Genomic DNA, 19991 nt, shown 5'->3' on the forward strand with positions numbered 1-19991 from the left:
ATTTTTCTTGGGATAATTAAAAAGTTTCTGATGCTACACAAGTAAAATACAGGAGCTTCTAGTCATGTGTTTGATAGTTAATAATGCAAAAAATATGAGAGACACATTTAGTGATTAATAGCTGTCTAAAATCATTATATTGGCTTTGGAAATTGTCTAACTGCTGTGAATCCTTCTTCATTTACAGCATTTGTGCAATCACAGTTCAAAGAGTAGAACAGGGTCACAAAAGTCCGAAAAACGATACAGGACAAATGTACCGGAAGCAAGAGAGGCATTTCCAAAACAGCGAGACAATAAGATGAACTTTATTACTTGTAACTATATATTGTATGCAAACCATTTTTAAATTTCTACTGTATTTACATCATTCTTCATATACATGATTGTAATCATAGTCTCTTTCATTAACTTCAATTGACATGAATTTTTAATCATTCTGTCATTCTTCTACTATAATCACTTTAGTTGTTTCCATTGAGAACTGTTATAAGTATAAATTTAACAACTTAAAACTACAAAAAAATTAGTAGGTCGCTCTGTGTGGGAGCAACCACAACATATCTCACAATTAATAGCTAGCTGCCATTAATACTTTTTGTCGCACATGTCAAATGCATGTCACATATATGTGGCATATGTTTTTTATTTATTTGTGTAAAATCTATATGTCCACATATTTGTCACATAACTGCACATAGGCTTCAAATTCCTACATTTGACACATGTGTGACATATATGTGACACATGTCACATATATGTTACATGTATGTGACATATAGGTCAAATACATGTAACATATATGTCACATACATATGTAGCAGATGTATGTAAAATATATGTGGTTTTGGTAAGGGTGATCACATCCAATTCATGTAACTTGCTCAGGATACAATTTTTAACATCCTTTCAATATTGTATCCTGATCATGAGCAGTGTACATTTCAATTTATGCAGGGTCGTGTTATTACGAATCAACCAATCACAATAATTGTGTTTAGAGCAAGGAAAATTGCAGGTGTACAACAATGATTTTTCTTTTACTGAAGAAGTCAGGGTGTTGGAAGCATAAATCCTTGAATCTTCTCAGCTAAATGTACACTCGTAACTAGTGCAGCTTCTTGCATTTGTGGCAGAGTGGAAAAAGAGCAAATCTTTTGAGAAAAGTAAGACAAAGTTTAAAATTTAGAGACAGACATTTATCAACAGATGGAAGAACTTACCTTGTTCATATAGAGGAATATTCTTTAAGAAGATTCAATGTACTTTTTTGGTAGATTATTTACAAATCTGTTCAGTAATTCTAAGTTCTTTAAAATCCTTTCTTTTTTTTAAGTGTCAGCCAAGGAATAATTATGTCTTGGAAAAACAGTCAGAGCCAAGGGTTCCCATAAGTCTTGACACAACTCTAGAAAGCATGGGAACAATGAAATTCTGTCTGGTCAGATTTGGCTGTAAGTAGATTTTAATCAGTTGACTTTATATTAAAATTTACTAGTACAGTAACTATCTTTTCACAATGTTAACTTCTTATTTTGCTTCCATTTTGGCATCCATGATGATTCTTGCATTCTGATTGGCTCACAACAGTTTTAAATTTGTCTGCAAATTGCACTTTTTTCAGGCCTCATCCAAATCCCATCTTTTCCAATTTTAATTAGTACCAATTCACTTTTGAACAAACTGTCAGGCTGGACCAAGAAGATAATTATTAAATGGTACAGACTATAATCCTGTTTTGACATTGAATTGTGTCATTAAAACTAAGTAATTTCAGTAGTCAAGTAGCAATTGAACTTTGCGTCAAACAATTGTGTCTTAAATCAAAAATACAATTCTGTCGATTGAAGATTGAAACAGTTTAGCTTTTTTGTTGATATTGTAGGAAAACGAAATCATTAGGAAGAAAAGGAAGAGCCTAATGTTCGGTTCCAAGCTTACACTTACTATACATACAGGGTAAGTGTAACACAAAATTAGGGACCTTAACTCTTTCCCCCCTAACAACAACATGCATATTCTCCATACTGTTCTCTCTTAGTTTCTAAAGGTGCTGACAATGAGAATTTGTTTTCCAATCAGAGTTTATCTAGTTGGCTGATCATTTCCTTCATTCTCCTGACCTCCCTTACCAAAATTTTAATATGGTTCTTATATGGACCAAAGCTGGAAATTATCTGGAACAAAATGTGGGGTTGTTATGGGAATTATATGACAATTATATGGCCAGGTTAAATTCACATTTTAAAATTTTCTGACATTATCATAGTTAGAAAAATATGTGTTTAATATGTATTTGGACCATATCCAGATATTTATCATATATGGAGGAAATATGGAAGGAAACCAAGCAAAAATCATTGTTGCATGATTTCCTGATATGGACCATATCTGGAAAAAACATGGGAAAAGGATTAAACAGAAATCAGCAGCTGCAGTCGCACCATTTCCAGAGTAAAGCCATATATGGTGAAAAATGGAAGGAAACTGCAACATTATTTTTGTGACCTTGTTTGAAGCACAATTTAATTGGTGCAAATCCGAGCCACCATATAGCCCCCCATGTAATGAAGCAATTGGTCTTTGTCGCAGAAAACTTATGATGATTTCACCCTCAATTTTAACAAATAACTTAGCAATATATGACCACACACAATCATCATACTTTTATTCAATCATGCAAATACTTTATTGGTCTGGATATTACAGTTTCTTCAAGTACAATCTGATGCAATGGCCGTAGTTAATTAACACAAAGCTAATAATATGAGTCTGTTAACAATTGCAATCAGTAAACATTAACTTTACTTGGATTGATGTGAAGCTAATCTAAACGAAAAGATACACTGAAATGCTAAAATTTTGACTTTGCTACAGCTAGTTTATGGCCATTAATGGTACACGTTTTGGTCGATGGGCCTCTGTACACTTTTGATTTATCTTCCCAGTTATCTGTGCCACAGTTGGGGGTGGCTGGAACCTTGCACAGACCTTTCCTGTAAAATACAGACAACAAACAAATAGATTGCCTGCATAAGTCATTCTAGAGCTGTTTCAAAAAAAGTATCAAACAATATTATTTACTCGACATTTATAAATGCAACATTAACAACTATACAAAACTTTCTGTGACACAAATACTAATCATGACAATTTCATCATTCATAAGGGTTAAACTCTCAAATGCCAGTTGCCATAAACTTAATGCACTACCCTGGCCAAGTTCTCAAATCTGCAGTACAGCACTAACCCATTGAGGGCGTGTGTGGCAGTATCCATGTAAAAATATCAAGAAATGAGACATACTGTACAGTCCTTTCAAGTGCATACTTAAAAAAAAGAAATAGTGTAACACAGTTTCACACATGTGAACTTACCAATAATAGCCTCAACTATAGGCTGACAAAGGGGCACAGTGTCCTTTAGTTTTCTGCCCTTGTTAAGTCCTCTTACACAAGAAACTCTAAGCACTTCTTTTGGGAAGAATATATCAACAACAAGATTGACATACTCTTCCCATTTGGTACATGCAGAGCAGATGGCTCGTTGGCTTCCATACCAGAAAATGCCACTCCAATCCAAGAACTCTTTCATCTGTAATAAAAGGAGTGTTGGCAGTTAATTGCTTGCTTTGCATGTCTGTCACTGGTTTCAATCTATCTAAAGGCATTTTCATTTATTTCATTGTCAAAGAGAATTTTGTTACGAATGTGGTCAACAAAATTAATAAAACTAAGAAAATTACCTGGTACTCAGCAGCAAGTTCACGATCAACAATACCAGCAGCTGGCTTCCCTGCCACGATAGAAGTCGGTGACTTGGCTTTCACTGCAAATTTAAATTAAAAAAACACATTTGTTTAAAGTGTAACAAAATCAAAATTCAATATGTGAAATGTTGTACTAGTTATGTGAGTGGTGACTGAGTCTCACTGATATAGGGCCTCTATCTTGATAATGCATGTGTTGAAAATCACAAGACTCAGCACCACACAATAGGATCGTCAGAGCTCCTCCTGCTTTTATGTACTAGTCTAATTATAGCAGGGTGATCCCCAAGCATTGTGTTGCCAGTAATGCAGTTTTGCACATCCTTGTGGGAGTAAATTGGGTTCTTCCCAAGGCTAGGAATTAAGATTAACTTGGACAGCCTGGTTCACTAGTGTTGATCGTGCCGACTTGATATCACTGATATCCATCAAAAGGCCACAATGAATCTTGTTTACAACTGTTGCGTGAATGATAAGGCAGTCATGTCTTCCGGCTGTTCACTTGAAGATAGGTTTTTTAAAAAAATAAAGTGCAACTAATATAGGTATACTTTTAGTAAGAGTGTGCTGTTAATAAATCCTTACCTGCAGCATCAAGCCTCCCCTGTAGCTTCTTTACTTTCTCTTTTAGGGTTTTGTTTTCCAGTAGCAACAGTTTGCAGTCCATGTTGTCACATGATGTTGTGATCACCACATTTTCACGACACTCATCTTCGTCATCACTTAAAACATGTGTTGCCTGTTTTTTTGTAGATTTGTCCCTTGAGGTTGTTGGTGTTGACAAGGAAGGAGTTGGTCGTTGTGCCGTTTCCTTTTTTCTTTTTCCGTTTTGTTTTTTTTGTGATGCTACAGGATGAATAGCTGTGGCTGGAGGGGGAAGATCAATACTGTCTGCCTGTGGTTGTTTTCTTAAAGCCGGCAGGGAAAGAGGATGGCTATAATTGTTACCCTCTTGACGAATCTCCGTAGGCTGATGTGGATTGCCAACTGACTGCTGGTTTTGAGAAGATTTGCCCCTTGAGGTTGTTGGTGTTGACAAGGAAGGAGTTGGTTGTTGTGCTGTTTTCTTTTTCCTTTTTCCGTTTTGTTTTTTCTTGTGATGCTACAGGAACTTTAGCTGGAGAGGGAAGATTAATATTGTCATCCTCTTCATGATCATGAAGCTCATGATTATCAGAAAGTCGACAAGAAGAACTGCTGTTTGCCTGTGGTTGTTTTCTGAAAGCCGGCAGGGAAAGAGGATGGTTATAAGTGTGTGATTTAGGGCTGATATTGTTAGGAGAAATTATATGTTAATCACTGTTAAAGGTTTAAGCAAACCACAACAGTGATGGCAATGAGGACATGACAAAACAAAGCGATCTTATGGGCAGTCAACAATGGCCCAGCGCTAACTTTTTTAAAACTTTGTCTTGCTTGGTCTGTGCATAGAAAATCCTGATGGCAAATTATTTAAGTTTTCATCTGGAACTCAATGCTGCTCACATAAATTAGATTATGCTGAAGGGGTAAGGTAACGAATCTGATCCAACCGATGCGTCGGCCGACATGTTGGCCGGACCTTATAGAAAGACTCTGCCTCGCTGGTACTTTCGCTTGGCTCCAAACTTCGACTCGTCGATCTCCACTGTTTTTCCTACACCTCCGATCTTCATGTCAGCGTTCATAATTTTCGTTGAACATACCGTTCGTAAGTCGCTCAGCGCACGGATCACTGTAGGCTTTGAAAGGCTAGTCAGTCTGGTGATGTTACTTCCAGAAGCCTTGATAGCCCACAGGAACATTAGATGAAGCCACGTACTCAGCGGGATGTTGGAACCTTCGAAAAACCAGGTTCGAAAAGCCAGGTTCGACAGCGGCTGTTTGTACAGCATCGGTGGTGTGTCGGTAGTGTGTCGGCCGACGCGTCGGTTGGATCAGATTCGTTACCTTTACCATGCTGAAGGTAAGATGTGACACCATTACAGATAGTACACACATACAGCAATTGGCAAAATTCTGAATGAATGTATATATTTTTTTTAATCCTTCAACTCCCAAAAGTGATTAAACTGTTACTTCTCCCTATAATAGCCAAACATGATCAACAATGGGAATACTAAAATTTATCAGGTAGATTAGTTGTATATATTATAACCTTGATTGAACACCAAATTCTTGTAACCAATTTACAAGGAAATGTGTAGCAGCTAGAGGAGAGAATTAACAATCAGATCTTGGGAGTTAAAGTGTTAATCTTTTCCTTGGTGTTGCCCTCCTGAATGGACCAAGGTTCCTATTATTGACAGTGTCTTGGTTTGTTGCTTACCATACACTCTTGGTTAGAGAAAAAAAATATTATTTAATCCTCAGTCATACAGGGTCAGCATATTAGCCATATTAGCCTTAAGGTTGAAAAATCTGATTGGTCAAGAACATTAAATCAACATCCAATAGCATGCGAAGTTGAAACAAAAAATGCATTGTCAGCAGCAGATATATATATATTGAATGCATCATGTCACGTTCAAAGTTTGCTTAGTTTTCAAGCCCCTCCTTGGTGTAAGAGTTCTCAAACTTTTGCAAACTCAAAAATATTTAAACAAGTATTGAATGTTACACTCGGACCCCAGCCAGTCCCCTCTCTACAGTGTGAGAGGAGTGCTCACCCCACCAGTACCACCTTATCTCATTTTTTTCCTGTTTTATTTGAAGTTTTTTCCCTTTTGTATTTCATTTCACTTTTTTAATGAACACTTTCTCTGTTGCCCTCTAGGAGTTTCTCTTGAGAGGATAGAAATTGGCCCAGTACTTCAACCCAAGTCAGCAAAAACGTTTTGGGGCAAACAAAAGTTGTAAGTATTACACTGAAAGTACATCTGTTCAAATTTGGAGAGAATATTTTGAGGATGACTTAAAAAAAATAATTATGCAGGTTTCTACTTAACTGTATTTTACCAGTTAGACAGGTCTTGAGCTACCCTTTCTGCCTCACCCCACAGGTAGACAGGTCCTGAGCTACCCTTTCTGCCTCACCCCTCGGGTAGACAGGTCCTTAGCTACCCTTTCTGCCTCACCCCAGAGTTAGACAGGTCCTTAGCTACCCTTTCTTCCTCACCCCACAGGTAGATAGGTCCTTAGCTACCCTTTCTTCCTCACCCCACAGGTAGACAGGTCCTTAGCTACCCTTTCTGCCTCACCCCAGAGTTAGACAGGTCCTTAGCTACCCTTTCTTCCTCACCCCACAGGTAGATAGGTCCTTAGCTACCCTTTCTTCCTCACCCCACAGGTAGACAGGTCCTTAGCTACCCTTTCTGCCTCACCCCACAGGTAGACAGGTCCTTAGCTACCCTTTCTGCCTCACCCATAAGTGACCAACACAGACAAGTGATGAGAATAGAGTGTGAATAGATACTGGGATTAAAAATCAGGGAAGCTTCACCAAATGCTGCAGGGAAACCCTGTGGGGGACTGGCATCCCATTCTAGGGGGGGGGGGGGTAATAAAACTCTTACTCAGTTCATGCTACCAAGATAAGCTCTAGCTGCATGAGCTCTTGGCTCAGGTACAGAGGGGGACATAGGGTGTTCTGAATACCCACAACATTGAAAACAAACTAGAATAAACACCACATCACTGCAAGAAATTATCAACACACGACACCATGATATAGTTTAAGCTTCAGGATTTATCTGGTCTGGTTTCACTCATCTTTACCATGCACCGGTCTTTGGCTGGCCAAATAGTGCGTGTTGTTGAGATCCAGAAGTCAAGTAAAATATTAACAAACATGGTCTGGGGCTAGTTGGCTAATGTTAATTAAAGGTTAACTCAAATGTATGGCATATTTTGTTCAAAAACTAACTGCGGGTTTTCAAAATCTTAAAAGACTAAACTGCAACACCGGAAATAGTTTATTTCACCAAAAACTGTTGATTTGAAATTACAAACATCGTATACCGCAAAGTTTGAGATCACTGCAACACCGTAATGAAAGTTGCTTTACACCACAATACTGCATTAAAAGAAAGAGTCAGCACCCCAACACCGCAAACCCCAATGTCCCCCTCAGCACAGTGTTATATTTTTTTATCTGATTTCTCCTGTTACCTCTTCCTTTTAATACTAAATTGTAAAATCACTTTTTCTTAAGACTTCAATAGATATGGAAAATGTGGTTCCTTGTGACCTAAATTAAGCGAAGAACAATGGAAAATCTGTGTTCAGAATAGTTTACTTCAGTCAAGATGCACATGAGTTTAAACGCTACGACTTAGAAACTGATGCTGATGATGCAGGTGAGAAATTTTCTGTCTTCTTTGCATACAGTAATTTATCACAGCAAAGAGCATTTGAAATAGTCTAGTTTTGGTAGTAAGTTGATTAATATTCCCTGGCCTACCAGTTTTTTTTTTTTGTCGACATCAGTATGCATATTCTCCTTATTAACTATCAAGAGCCTCGATATTCTTGGTGATCATTTCCTTTATTCTGGTAACCTTAATGTTTGGTTCAGGGTTGATATTGTAAGGAGAAATTAGATTTTAGTCAGCCTAAGGCATCAAAGGGTTCAATGATTGGGGAACAATTTTCCCTGATGTATGAAAAAATGTTTTTTTTAAATATTAATTTTGTTGTTGTTGTTTATATTTGTTTGTTTGTTTTACTAGGGGAAATAGTGGAACAGGTCAATCACATTATCAAGTCCAACATGAGTGGGAAAAGACCAGAATACTTGTCTTCTAAAGAAGGGAAATCTGACAAAAGAAGATCTTTAAGATCATACCCATTGTGACAAGAACTACTGATAGAAGCTTACCCACACTATTAAATGATTGATTAATAAAAATTATACTGTATTTCCTCAAATAAGTGCCCACACTCCAAGAAGCACCCACGTGCACTCCTTAAGCCACAAACTCCATAAAGCAATCTCCCTCATCCCTAACTCACTTAAATCATAGGGATACAAGAAAAACCTGTTTCTACTGCCCCATTAGATAATTTTAAACCTACAGCAGAGTCATTACAGGAGAATAACAAGTGCCCCCCTGGCTTAGGCACCCTTTCTCCAATAAATGCACCCTCTTTTACCCAACATTAATTTTTTTGAGGAAGTATAGTATTTAATTTTATAACTTCTCCTTAAGTATGAATAAATAACAGTATTTAGGAACAAGTCTGCAAGAATCAAACATCTTGGGAAATGGAAATTTTCAACACCCCTTCAAATTTTGCATGCAGTTAGGCACCCGGGGGGATGCACAAAAATGCTCTTTATTTATTAAGGTTGCAGCACTCTTGTTGCCATGATAACAATGGCTGCTTCTTCAGGGCCTGAGTCATGTCGCCCGAAATTAACCGAAAAAAAAAAAAAAACAGTCGAGACGACTCTCGGGCGACTTAGCCCGTTACCACTTAAAATTAGGGACTTTAAGCAAACCACGACGGCTACGGCAACGAGAACGTGGAAAAACAATAGATCTAATTGGCAGAACAATAGCCCAGCACGTGCATTTTCAAACTTTTTACATTTCTTAGCCGTCCTTTGCAAAACAACAACGTGAAATCACCAAAATTTGCGTCGTCTGTAAAGCTAAACCGCGGCGGCAAGTTATTTCAATTTACATTTGGAACTCAACGCTACTTTTATGCGTTATGTTGAGTTTGAGGTCTGGCGCGCTATGAGACGGTAAACACATCCAGCCATTTTCGAAATTCTAACTAAAAGTAGAAACTCATTTTTTTGATCGACGTCTTCCGTGGCGTTGCCGTCCTGACTGCTTAAAGTCCCTAATATTTACCGGGCAAAGAATGGTCCAAAATTGGCAAAGCTCCACTTAAGTCAGATCACGTGGGGAAATTGCAGTATTATGCACCGAACTGTTCACCCGATGCTCCTTCCGTCGCTTTTAAGGCGTTAAAGACCATCGCTTTTCTAATCAAGTATCTTTCCGTAGATGTACTCTTCATTTAGAGCACCTAGAAGCCTATCTGAATCGGGACGGAACGGAAAACTAAACCCCTTGAAAATCTCAAAACTCGCGACCAGTTAAACTGGTCGGGAGGTTCGCTATCATTACTGATCAATCGTGGAGGGAAATTTTCAGTCTTGAGGCGTTGTTTGCTGACGTCATTGGCATGCTGGATTGGCATGGATTACCTTAGGCTGTGTTCACACTTAAGCTTGGTGCTCTAGCAACGGTGCCCGAGTACGATTCTTGATGGACGCTAATGTGAACACACCTTTTATTCAAGTACCCAACCCAGTATTCGGGCACCACATCCATTCCCGAGTACATGGACTTAACCTTGTACTCGGGCGTTGAACCAGGCACTAATATATCAGGTACCCAGCGTCTCAACACAGCACCACTTGGTGTCCGAGCATTAGTGCCAGAGCAGTGGCACAAAGTGTGAACGCAGCCTTACTAGGAAGCACGCTCGCGCTGTGTTTTAATTGACGTTTGTGGACAAGAAACATTAAAACCAAAGCTCAAACAACATCTCCCAAATAGCTGCATTTATTACAACCAAATGTAGTTTGAAGTTTTACACCATGCAAAGATATGTAAATCCTTTTGTGGGCAATTCCTGGCACTTTCTAGTAAAATACACCCATTTACTGAGATTTTATTATGGCATTACTGTTCATGTAGTGGTAGGTTTGAAAACTCTGCAAAATAAGTTCCATGGTCTGATTAGCTGTGAAATTTTATAGGCCAAATCTCAATTTGTGGAGAATTTTAGGCCATGAGACAATTTAAACCGGCGCATTCTGTTGCGTGAGTCACTAGAGATTGGCATCGTAACAATTTAAGAAAAAATACAAACGGTGTTGTGGGCGCAAGGACATAAAGTGCTTGGAAATAAATTTAAATTTTATTCATTGCAGACCTAGGAGTCAATTCTCCTTTCCAGAGTCCTTTTTCCTTTTGGTCACGTAACCAGAGCAACCGAGTGGCTCTGAGAACGAGAATACAGAGACATCACTTTCTTTGACATTTACCGACTTGCAGTGCGTAATTAAGGATTCGCTCTGAGCAAAGGGATTGCTATTAGCGTCTATAAATTTTAGTTTCTGTCTTACCCTCAGAATCGAGCTCTCCGTCTCGATTCGCATCAAAAGCTACCACATATCGGTTAGCAATTGGCAGAGAGATATCAAGTCCTTCCGCCAACTCATCTGGAGAAATACCACCATTTCCATCTGTGTCAATAGTTTCAAATGTATCATCCTGCAGAGATTTAAACGTTTATATGGTTTCAACTACAAACGTGTGGTACTGTGTCGAGGGGGTTGGGGGAGGTTGGTTTTGGCATGTACTGAAACGGTGCATAGCGTCGAAGATGCACCCTGACTGGCTACTCAAACTTTGAATATCCTTTGCCATTTATCTTCGAGCAACTCACCCAGGATATGCGCCCGAAAATGTTGCATTCGTTGCGTGGATGAGTGAGTTAAAATCATCTTTAAGTGTTGTATTATCTTACTGTTTTAATTTATGCCTAAACATTTGCAGCTTAGTATATATCCACTGGTACCCACCCCTACTTCGGTTGATAATTTATAATTACCAAGTGAGTTGCCCATGTACATCAGCTTCCGTAAAGACTTTTCAAAGCTGAGGTTCTGAGCTTTGGCTCTTGGCTCTGATTCTCTAATGGTGAAGGGCAAACGCTCCAAAGGTCAGTCTCTTTCTGGTGGCCGATAGATGCTAACTCAGTAGACGTAAAAGTAGCTGTTACACAACCTTTCAGACCCCCATCCTTCTTTATCAATACCGTGAGGGAATTTTAGTTCCCCTTCCAGATCTTAGATCCTAGAGTCCCCGTTTCTTCTGGTAACTGATCATAAAAGTGAAAACAAGTGGATACGGGGGGCGCCAATAGATATAGTGCATTATTGGTGTCTTTGCTCTTTGCATCTTTGGCCGGGACATCAGCGTTTTCAAAAGTTCCACAGCGCCTTGAAATACATCCACTTCGAGGTTTGTTTAGTTTTTTTTTGACAGAGCAAAACAAAGTAAAACAGTTTTGGACAAATTCAGCCAATTCTGAATCCCCTCCTTGCTAATTCTTTTATTCTTCTCCTGAGATGGATGGACACGCCCTCAATGTTAAGAAATGTACGATAACTTACCTCATAATTATCAATCTCTCTTTCGTCCGAAGTCACGACTGGCCTCCCAAATGCGCTGGCTGCCAAAGCCAACAGTGCACAGAAAATAAAAATCTTTGTGTTCGTCATGTATCTCAGTCGCCTTCGCTTCTGTAAAACATAAAAAAAAAATACAAGTTCAATACACTTAACCAGGTTAATACATACATACACACATAACCTTTATTTGTGTCTACTGGTTCCAACGCCAAGGCACTGATAGGGGACACTAACACATACAGTATGTCGTAAATTTGGTAAAAATATTGATTAAATAATAAAATATTGATAGAATGATTAGTAATTAATACTGATTAAAATATTGGATAAAGTATTAATTAATTAATAATAATTAATTCGAGTATGATCCCTAAGAAAAGATGCACTCGTAACTACCATTTCGATTTTGACAAATCTCTTAAGTTTCATACAACACTTTTTACAATCAAAACTATGACACTATTTTAAGACAAAAAATCGTTCCACATCCATTGACTTCAACTGCTAAATCTTTCTTTCGTATCATCGCTCTGATTATCCTTTCCATTTTGGTTAGCTTTGCCTGGAGTGATGGCCCTAAATAGCTGATCGAATGCTTGCCATGAGTGACAGTGCGATAACGCACCCGCTTGAAGTCACAGTTTCTTAAATTATATTTTTCTTACTTGTTCACAGTTTAATTGGAATATATCTGTTAAGTACGTTGGTGTAAGTCCACCTTTAACTTTATCCATGAGGAGATGTACACCTTGTAACCTTCTATTAGACAATGGTGTCACTGTAATAGTCTGGAGGACTGTCTTCAACACACTTTAGAGTCATCAATGAGGGAACCATCCGAATCCTGCTTGTCTCTGATAAATACTTGCCTCCTTCGTCAGCCAGGGCTGCAAATGGTACTTGGTACATACAGGGGTCTGGGACAATAATGATTTCGGGCTGCTTCAGTAGACTAACCACAGGAGCGACGATTATCTTATAACACAAGCGAAGATTTGTTTTGAAATCTTCATCATCATGGTCATGCGGGACTGCGCGGTTGTCGTAGTGAATGGGTATCAGCTTGGTGTCATCCAGAGATCGATCCTCGCAATTCTGTTCGGGTAAAATGGCGAGGCCGCGAAAGCCCTCTTTGAAAAACTCATCTAAATCAGGGACTAATCCGGTCACAACGTTGGCTCCTAGACTCACTTTCGTTTCTGTAAAATGAATAGCTCCCATTTCTTTGAGAATCCACGACCGTACATCATTTTCACCAACCGAAATGTACATGCATGCACAGTCTGCTTCTTTTCTGATAATCTCTTGAATGCCACGCCAAGATTATGGATTGCCTAAAATCTGCTCTTGAACAGAGTATCGAGTGGCCAACAATAAGTCGGCTAAGCCTCTTGCCGTCTCAGCTCTTCGACATAGAGGGCTTCTTGTGACTTTCCGGTGGAAGAAAGCAACCTGCTGAACAACTTGTAAGGAAAGGTGCCGTGCCTCTCTAAAAGGGAAATTTCAAACTGATCGTTGTCTTTAAGAGAACCTCGCAAAGTGTCGAAATTTTCGATGCTTTGAAAAAGATACGAAAGGGGCTTCTTCAAGATGAGATTGTGACACCTTTGACACCGCTAGACTACAAAGGCATTGAAACTCGTCCAAGTTGTGTCCAATCTCCATGCTTAATAGAAGAGCCTTATTGAGGTATTCTTCGGCCATATCATAGTTACCGAGGGACTGGAAACACAATCCTAAATTTGAGTAGTTCACTCCTACTCCTTGCCTGTCACCGATCTCCATGTTAATTGCAAATGATTTCTCGTAGTATTCTTGCGTCCTTTCATATAAACCACACCGATGTGAAATGATCCCGAGGTGAATATAATCTACAGCCTCTCCTCTTCTCTTACCGGTAACCACTCATATTGCCATTGCCATTTTTAGATAGTCGTCAGCCCTTGCAAACTTGCCGAGCGAGAGAGAAAAAGCTGTAAGGGCTCTATAAGCAATTGCCTGTCCGTTACTGTTACCAATTCTCTTGTGGATGCGTAAACTTTGCTCCATGTACACTTTAGCCGTGTGATATTAACCAAGCGTTCCGAACAATGCTCCTAGGTTTCCGTAGCTTGTTGCTTCTCCACCCTTGTCGCCAATTTCTATTTTGATAGCGAGTGCTTTCCCCTGATATTCTCGGGCCTTCTCATATTTACCGAGAAATCCGAACAATTTTCCTATGTTTCCGTAGCTTGTTGCTTCTCCTTTCCTGTCGCCAATATCTATTTGGATAGCGAGTGCTTTCTCCGTATATTTTCGGGCCTTCTCATATTGATAAAGTGATCGAAACAATCCTCCTAGGTTTGCGTAGATTGATGCTTCTCCATTCCTGTCGCCAATTTCTATTTCGATAGCAAGTGCTTTCTCCTGGTATTCTCGGGCCTTCTCATATTGACCAAGCGATTGGAACAATATTCCTTGGTGTTCTTAGCATTTTGCTTCTCCATTCCTGTCCCCAATTTCTATTTTGATGGCAAGTGCTTTCTCTGCATATTCTCGGGCCTTTTCATATTGACCAAGCGATTGAAACAGTGCTCCTAGGTATCCGTAGCTTGTTGTTTCTCCATACCTGTCGCCAATTTCTATTTGAATAGCAAGTGCTCTCTCCGTATATTCTCGGACCTTCTCATATTGACCAAACGACTGGAATAATTCTCCTAGGTTTCCGTGGCTTGTTGCCTCTCCAGTCCTGTTGCCAATTTCTATTTGGATAGCAAGTGCTTTTTCCGTATGTTCTCTGGCCTTGTCATATTGACCAAGCGATTAGAAAAATGCTCCCAGGTCTCCGTGGCTTGTTACTTCTCCATTCCTGTTGCCAATTTCTATTTCGAAAGCGAGTACTCTCTCCGTATACTTTCGGCCCTTGTCATATTGACCAAGCGATTGGAACACTGTTCCTAGGTTTCCGTAGCTTATTGCCTCTCCATTCCTGTCGCCAATTTCTATTTGAATAGCGAGTGCTCTCTCCGTATATTCTCGGGCCTTCTCATATTGACCAAGCGATCGGAACAATACTCCTAGGTTTCCGTGGCTTCTTGCTTCTCCATTCCTGTCGCCAATTTCTATTTTGATAGCGAGTGCTTTCTCCGTATATTCTCTGGCCTTGTCATATTGACCAAGCGATTAGAACAATGCTCCTAGGTCTCCGTGGCTTGTTGCTTCTCCATTCCTGTCGCCAATTTCTATTTGGATGGCGAGTGCTCTCTTCGTACACTCTCGGCCCTTGTCATATTGACCAAGCAATTGGAACAATATTTCTAGGTTTCCGTAGCTTGTTGCCTCTCCATCCCTGTCGCCAATTTCTATTTTGATAGCGAGTGATTTCTCCTGATATTCTCTGGCCTTATCATATTGACCAAGCGATTGGAACACTACTCCTAGGTTTCCGTAGCTTGTTACTTCCCCATTCCTTTCGCCAATTTCTATTTGGATGGCGAGTGCTTTCTCCGTATGTTCTCGTGCCTTATCATATTGACCAAGCGATTGGAACAATGCTCCTAGGCCTCCGTAACTTCTTGCCACTTAATTATATAATTAGATAATTATAAGCATGGAATGTTGCCCTGTAGATGGTATAGAACATAGCATTCGCCAGTAAACTATCCATAATCAACGCTTGATTGTTTAAAACAAGCAGACATTCAAACAGACTCCCCTAAACAGATGTCAACAACTACCCGCCCCATACAAACGACTCATTCACGACATAAACATCACAAACGACCGAAAAAGAACAACCTAGCTTTACCGACAGACCGAAACAGACCAATCACGAACGACTTACGTCACTTGAGTCTTACAGCCAATAACATCACGGCAAAATCAACCGATCATTTCACACGAACTGGAATAAGAACATTCTACTGACAACAATCACTCACTTGACTCTGATGATGACTTCCGCACAGGTTGTCGAAACGTCAGTCACTGCCACCGACAACAGTCCTTCTCAGGACTACACTCACCCGGACGATCAGACTACACCTTCACATGTTACCCCCGGGTTCAAACCAGTTACTGCAAGCAGACATTCCTTAAGTAATTCAATGGCTTGCGACGCACGACCTGTGTTAAGAAGGAAGCCGGTGACTACCAAACCTATGCAGATGACTTTTGTGAGAGCTTCTTCTGTGCTGTTCATCGGGATCTTCCTTTTCTCGTCAGTCTGTAAAATGAAGGAAAAATTTAGTGAGATCTTATACATCTCAAAAATCCAAACTTGGATCGCCCGTCAACGAGCAACACATCTTTGCTGTCTTTTGTAACAGAACAGAACAAGTTTTGTTTGACCCGGTGCCTTATGATTAGTTCACATTAACTAAGGGTGTTGGAAGAATGTTCCATAGTTAACTGCCTCTGTTTGAGGGCCTTGTATTCCACGGAGGGTTTATTAAAACTTCCTAATATATCTCCTTTAATGGCTATGGAAGACTTCACTGTTTCTTTTCAAAAAGGCGGGAACGATGAGATTTCCAAACTTTGTTAATGTTGTTATTCTTATAACTTTTCTTCGTAGCTTTCTTAACGGTACTATGTTGGTTGGATTTCTAAAACAGTTTAATTGACATTGACGCAACTTACATTTTGAAGGTAGTAGCGTCAACGACTTCATCCGACGAAACACTCACCGACCCACTACCACTACCGAAACAAACGACACCGCAACCCCTACGACTACAGCAACCATACCGTACATAAAAGGCATGTCCGAAAACATCTCGCGCATCTTACTACCCTTCAATATCCGCGTCGCCCACAAACCCATCACCACACTACGTCAGTTACTAACCAACGTTAAAGACAAAGACGAACCGAGGAACAGACAGGGAACGATTTATAAGATCAATTGTTCCGACTGCCAAGCCTCCTACATCGGTGAGACTGGCAGAAACCTCACAACAAGACTGACTGAACACAGACGGGCGACGAGGAAAGGTGATGTCAGCAATCACATTGCTGAACACCATCGACTTACCAACCACAACATTGACTGGGACTCTGCGCAATGCCTAACCTACAGCACTGACTATTTTCAACGACTGACTCTGGAAAGCTGGTTTACTAACTTAGAACAGACTCCCCTAAACAGATGTCAACAACTACCCGCCCCATACAAACGACTCATTCACGACATAAACATCACAAACGACCGAAAAAGAACAACCTAGCTTTACCGACAGACCGAAACAGACCAATCACGACCGACTTACGTCACTTGAGTCTTACAGCCAATAACATCACGGCAAAACCAACCGATCATTTCACACGAACTGGAATAAGAACATTCTACTGACAACAATCATTCACTTGACTCTGATGATGACTTCCGCACAGGTTGTCGAAACGTCAGTCACTGCCACCGACAACAGTCCTTCTCAGGACTACACTCACCCGGACGATCATACTACACCTTCACATGTTACCCCCGGGTTCAAACCATTTACTGCAGTAGTAGCGTTCCTTGTCTATTTTGATTAAGGCAAAGGAACTTGTATAAAATCTTGCGGCGGAGATCGACTTATTCCTGGAAAAAAAAGAGAAAAAAATTTACGGAAAAGACTGAGTTCAATATTCATACAATATTATTTTACTTGTTTCTTGTCACACCATCAAACTGAAAGTAAACAGGCTGAGTTATTACCGACATAATTTATAATAACCTAGCAAAGTCTATCTTTTGGAGTCAACTATTTTTTGCTCAAAAGATATTCGCCTACTTTCGGACAAAATTGATGGGAAAGCAGGTACTACGCACTAAGCCCAAGAGTTCGAAATATGCGTTACACCCACAACGCAATTATGATTGGCTATCGACCCAAAATCTGTCGAAAGGCGGTCATGGCTGATGAACTGCAGGAATTTTTATTGCAGTTTCTTAAATCAGAGCAGACTGGGGCGCTAGAGGCTATTATTGCTGGCAAAGAAATTCTCGCAATTTGGCTAACCGAATTCAGATGGAGCCTCATATATCAGGTATTTTGTTTCGCAAAAATCTCTACAGCGGGTGTCCATGTTATTCCACTGCTTAACAACATCGTGGTGGAACAAGTCGGCAAACTCAACGAAATTGGCCTTCTAGTAGTTCAATTTTTTTTTTTGAGCGCCTCACTCATAGAGCTCCCACGGCGTATCAGCGTCACTCCATGAGTTCCCCGCAGCTCCCTTACATCAATTTTTCTTACTATGTTTTTTTTTTTTTATAGAATCGTACCACGGACTTCGCGCCGAAAAGGAGGGACTGCTCGTAGTCTAATTCGCCTTAAAAAATGATAAGTCACTCGTTGCGTTTCGGCGAAGAATCATTCGATGACTTAGGGGACAATATATCACTCGATACCATAATTTTAATACATCCAAGATATCCTTCTCAGGTCCCCATCATGATATTTAGGAATAGCATCGGAGGTCACGTTGATGACTGGCAAAAAGCTTCATTTTTAAGAATTCTTTTCCTTTTGGAGTAAAACGTCAAATCTCTTACACTCTGTAATATATCTAATTCTGGATTTTAAAGCGTCAAGCGAAACCCAAGGATTTCGCTCGGCGCAATCCAACGTTGAGTGTTAGAGACATATTTTAATTTTCAAATCATTCCCAGTTCTGTTATATTCGTCTTAACTGTCCGTACATGATTCATCAGTTTAAAATAAAAAGCACCAATTTCGTAAATTAATACCTGATAAATATCAGTTCCTGTTTTCACTGTTTATATCAAATACCTTTGATTACAGTTTTAATTTTTCCGTCAAGGTATCACAAATCATGGGCAACAACGGTGTCACTAATTCAGACAAGGGTGTCAAATTCAAAGTGAATCAAAGAGCGGTAAGAGAGCGATTTGACTTGATACTCGGAAGATTTCGACAGCAAAGTAGAGAAGAAGAAAATGCAACTGGTATATTAGCAGAATCAATGAGAGAATCCTGTAGCAGAAGGAGTGTCGAAACAGATCGCAAAAAAGCCGAGGAGACGCGTTTCCAAGCCTTGAAAAGAGTTGGTGAAACAAAAAGAAGGGCTAGTGAGGACTGTGAAAGAAAAGCGAAAAGGCAACGAAGAAGCGGAGCTGATGTTGCCGAATTTCTACGGGAAGAGTCAGAAAAGGAGCTTAAGATCCGCGAAGAGGAGTTCGCTTTGAAAGCAAAAGAAGTTGAAAACGAAAAAGAGAAGCAAGCACAGATGTTTAAAACCCAGGAGGCCATTATTACAAACATGGCAAAACAACAAGATCGGATGCAAGCACTTCAAATGGCTTTTTTGCAGCAACAGCAACAACAGGCACAGGCTATGATGGTGTTGTTAGAAAGACTCACGAAAAACTAGTAACTTATTCCCTAACCGACAGAGATTGACAATGGATAGATTTACTCTTTCTTGTAAATTTATTGCAGCTTCAAGTTACTTCTTAGACGTCAAAGTTTCAATTGAAGGTAACGGTTTATGCACTAGTGTGTATTACAAACCTACAGACTCGCATAATTACTTGTTATATTCGTCTTCTCATCCATCTCACGTTAAGAATCCCATTCCTTTTTCTCAGTTTCTAAGACTTCGTCGTTTATGTAGTAATGACTCTGATTTTCACCACAAATCAGAGTCAATGTGCCAGTTCTTCGATGAAAAAATATCGGGACCTAAACGATCCATTAAGATCACCGATCACTTCACGTACACCTCCGCTAATGTAATCTATTGCATAACTTGCACTTATTGCAAAAAGATATACATCGGCGAAACAGGCAGAAGACTAGGTGACCGATTCCGAGAACACCTTCGAGACGTGGAAAGGAATGACAAGGACACATCGAAACCAGTCGCTAGACATTTTAATTTACCCAATCATTCTAAGCAACATATGGCAATCTGCGGTCTTTCCTTGCACTTAGGTGGCACGGAAAGCCGTAAAAATCTTGAACAAAAGCTCATCTTTCAAACCGGCAGTCTAAATCCCACAGGGATCAATGAACGCTTTTCATTCCACTAATTTATTCATGTTTTTCTCGTTGCCATGCACCCACCAATAACGTAGCTCCATTTTCTGCCTTT

General features: G+C 39.8%; 2 protein-coding genes and 1 long non-coding RNA gene across 7 annotated transcripts in view; 2 read left to right on the forward strand and 1 right to left on the reverse strand.

The window, feature by feature from the left end:
- LOC111331656 (uncharacterized) overlaps nt 1-10637 on the forward strand; it is a 77028-nt gene extending 66391 nt beyond the window's left edge. The window contains exons 3-8 of one of the 5 annotated variants that reach the window (XR_015992966.1): nt 188-330; nt 1343-1454; nt 1886-1959; nt 6525-6603; nt 7902-8046; nt 8419-10637. This is a non-coding gene — a long non-coding RNA (uncharacterized LOC111331656). Of the gene's footprint in view, nt 1-187; nt 1455-1885; nt 1960-3590; nt 5715-6524; nt 6604-7901; nt 8047-8418 lie in introns of those variants that run through there. The other 4 variants (XR_015992965.1, XR_015992963.1, XR_015992964.1 and 1 more) reach the window with 4 other exon arrangements.
- Nucleotides 2858-4488, reverse strand: LOC111326820 (uncharacterized). Its single transcript, XM_088737770.1, has 4 exons — nt 4355-4488; nt 3746-3828; nt 3378-3594; nt 2858-2996 (listed from the first exon to the last, which is right to left on the reverse strand). The coding sequence occupies exons 1-4, from the start codon at nt 4434-4436 to the stop codon at nt 2878-2880; spliced, it is 501 nt and encodes a 166-aa protein (XP_088593896.1). The 5' UTR covers nt 4437-4488; the 3' UTR covers nt 2858-2877.
- Nucleotides 10638-18474: 7837 nt separating the features above from the next.
- Nucleotides 18475-19285, forward strand: LOC148720080 (uncharacterized). Its single transcript, XM_088739534.1, has one exon. It carries the CDS (start codon nt 18711-18713, stop codon nt 19266-19268), a length of 558 nt encoding a protein of 185 aa, XP_088595660.1. The 5' UTR covers nt 18475-18710; the 3' UTR covers nt 19269-19285.
- The last annotated feature ends 706 nt before the right edge of the window (nt 19286-19991 follow it).

Source organism: Stylophora pistillata, chromosome 11 (genome assembly GCF_964205215.1).
Source record: "Stylophora pistillata chromosome 11, jaStyPist1.2, whole genome shotgun sequence".
NCBI classification, from domain to species: Eukaryota; Metazoa; Cnidaria; class Anthozoa; order Scleractinia; family Pocilloporidae; genus Stylophora; species Stylophora pistillata.

Coding starts and splice junctions, on each gene's coding strand:
- LOC111326820 (XM_088737770.1), bottom strand. CDS start 4,436: ATGGACTGCAAACTGTTGCTACTGGAAAACAAAACCCTAAAAGAGAAA. Junction 3,829..4,354: donor GGGGAGGCTTGATGCTGCAG/GTAAGGATTTAT, acceptor TTAAATTTGCAG/TGAAAGCCAAGTCACCGACT. Junction 2,997..3,377: donor TATAGTTGAGGCTATTATTG/GTAAGTTCACAT, acceptor TGTATTTTACAG/GAAAGGTCTGTGCAAGGTTC.
- LOC148720080 (XM_088739534.1), top strand. CDS start 18,711: ATGGGCAACAACGGTGTCACTAATTCAGACAAGGGTGTCAAATTCAAA.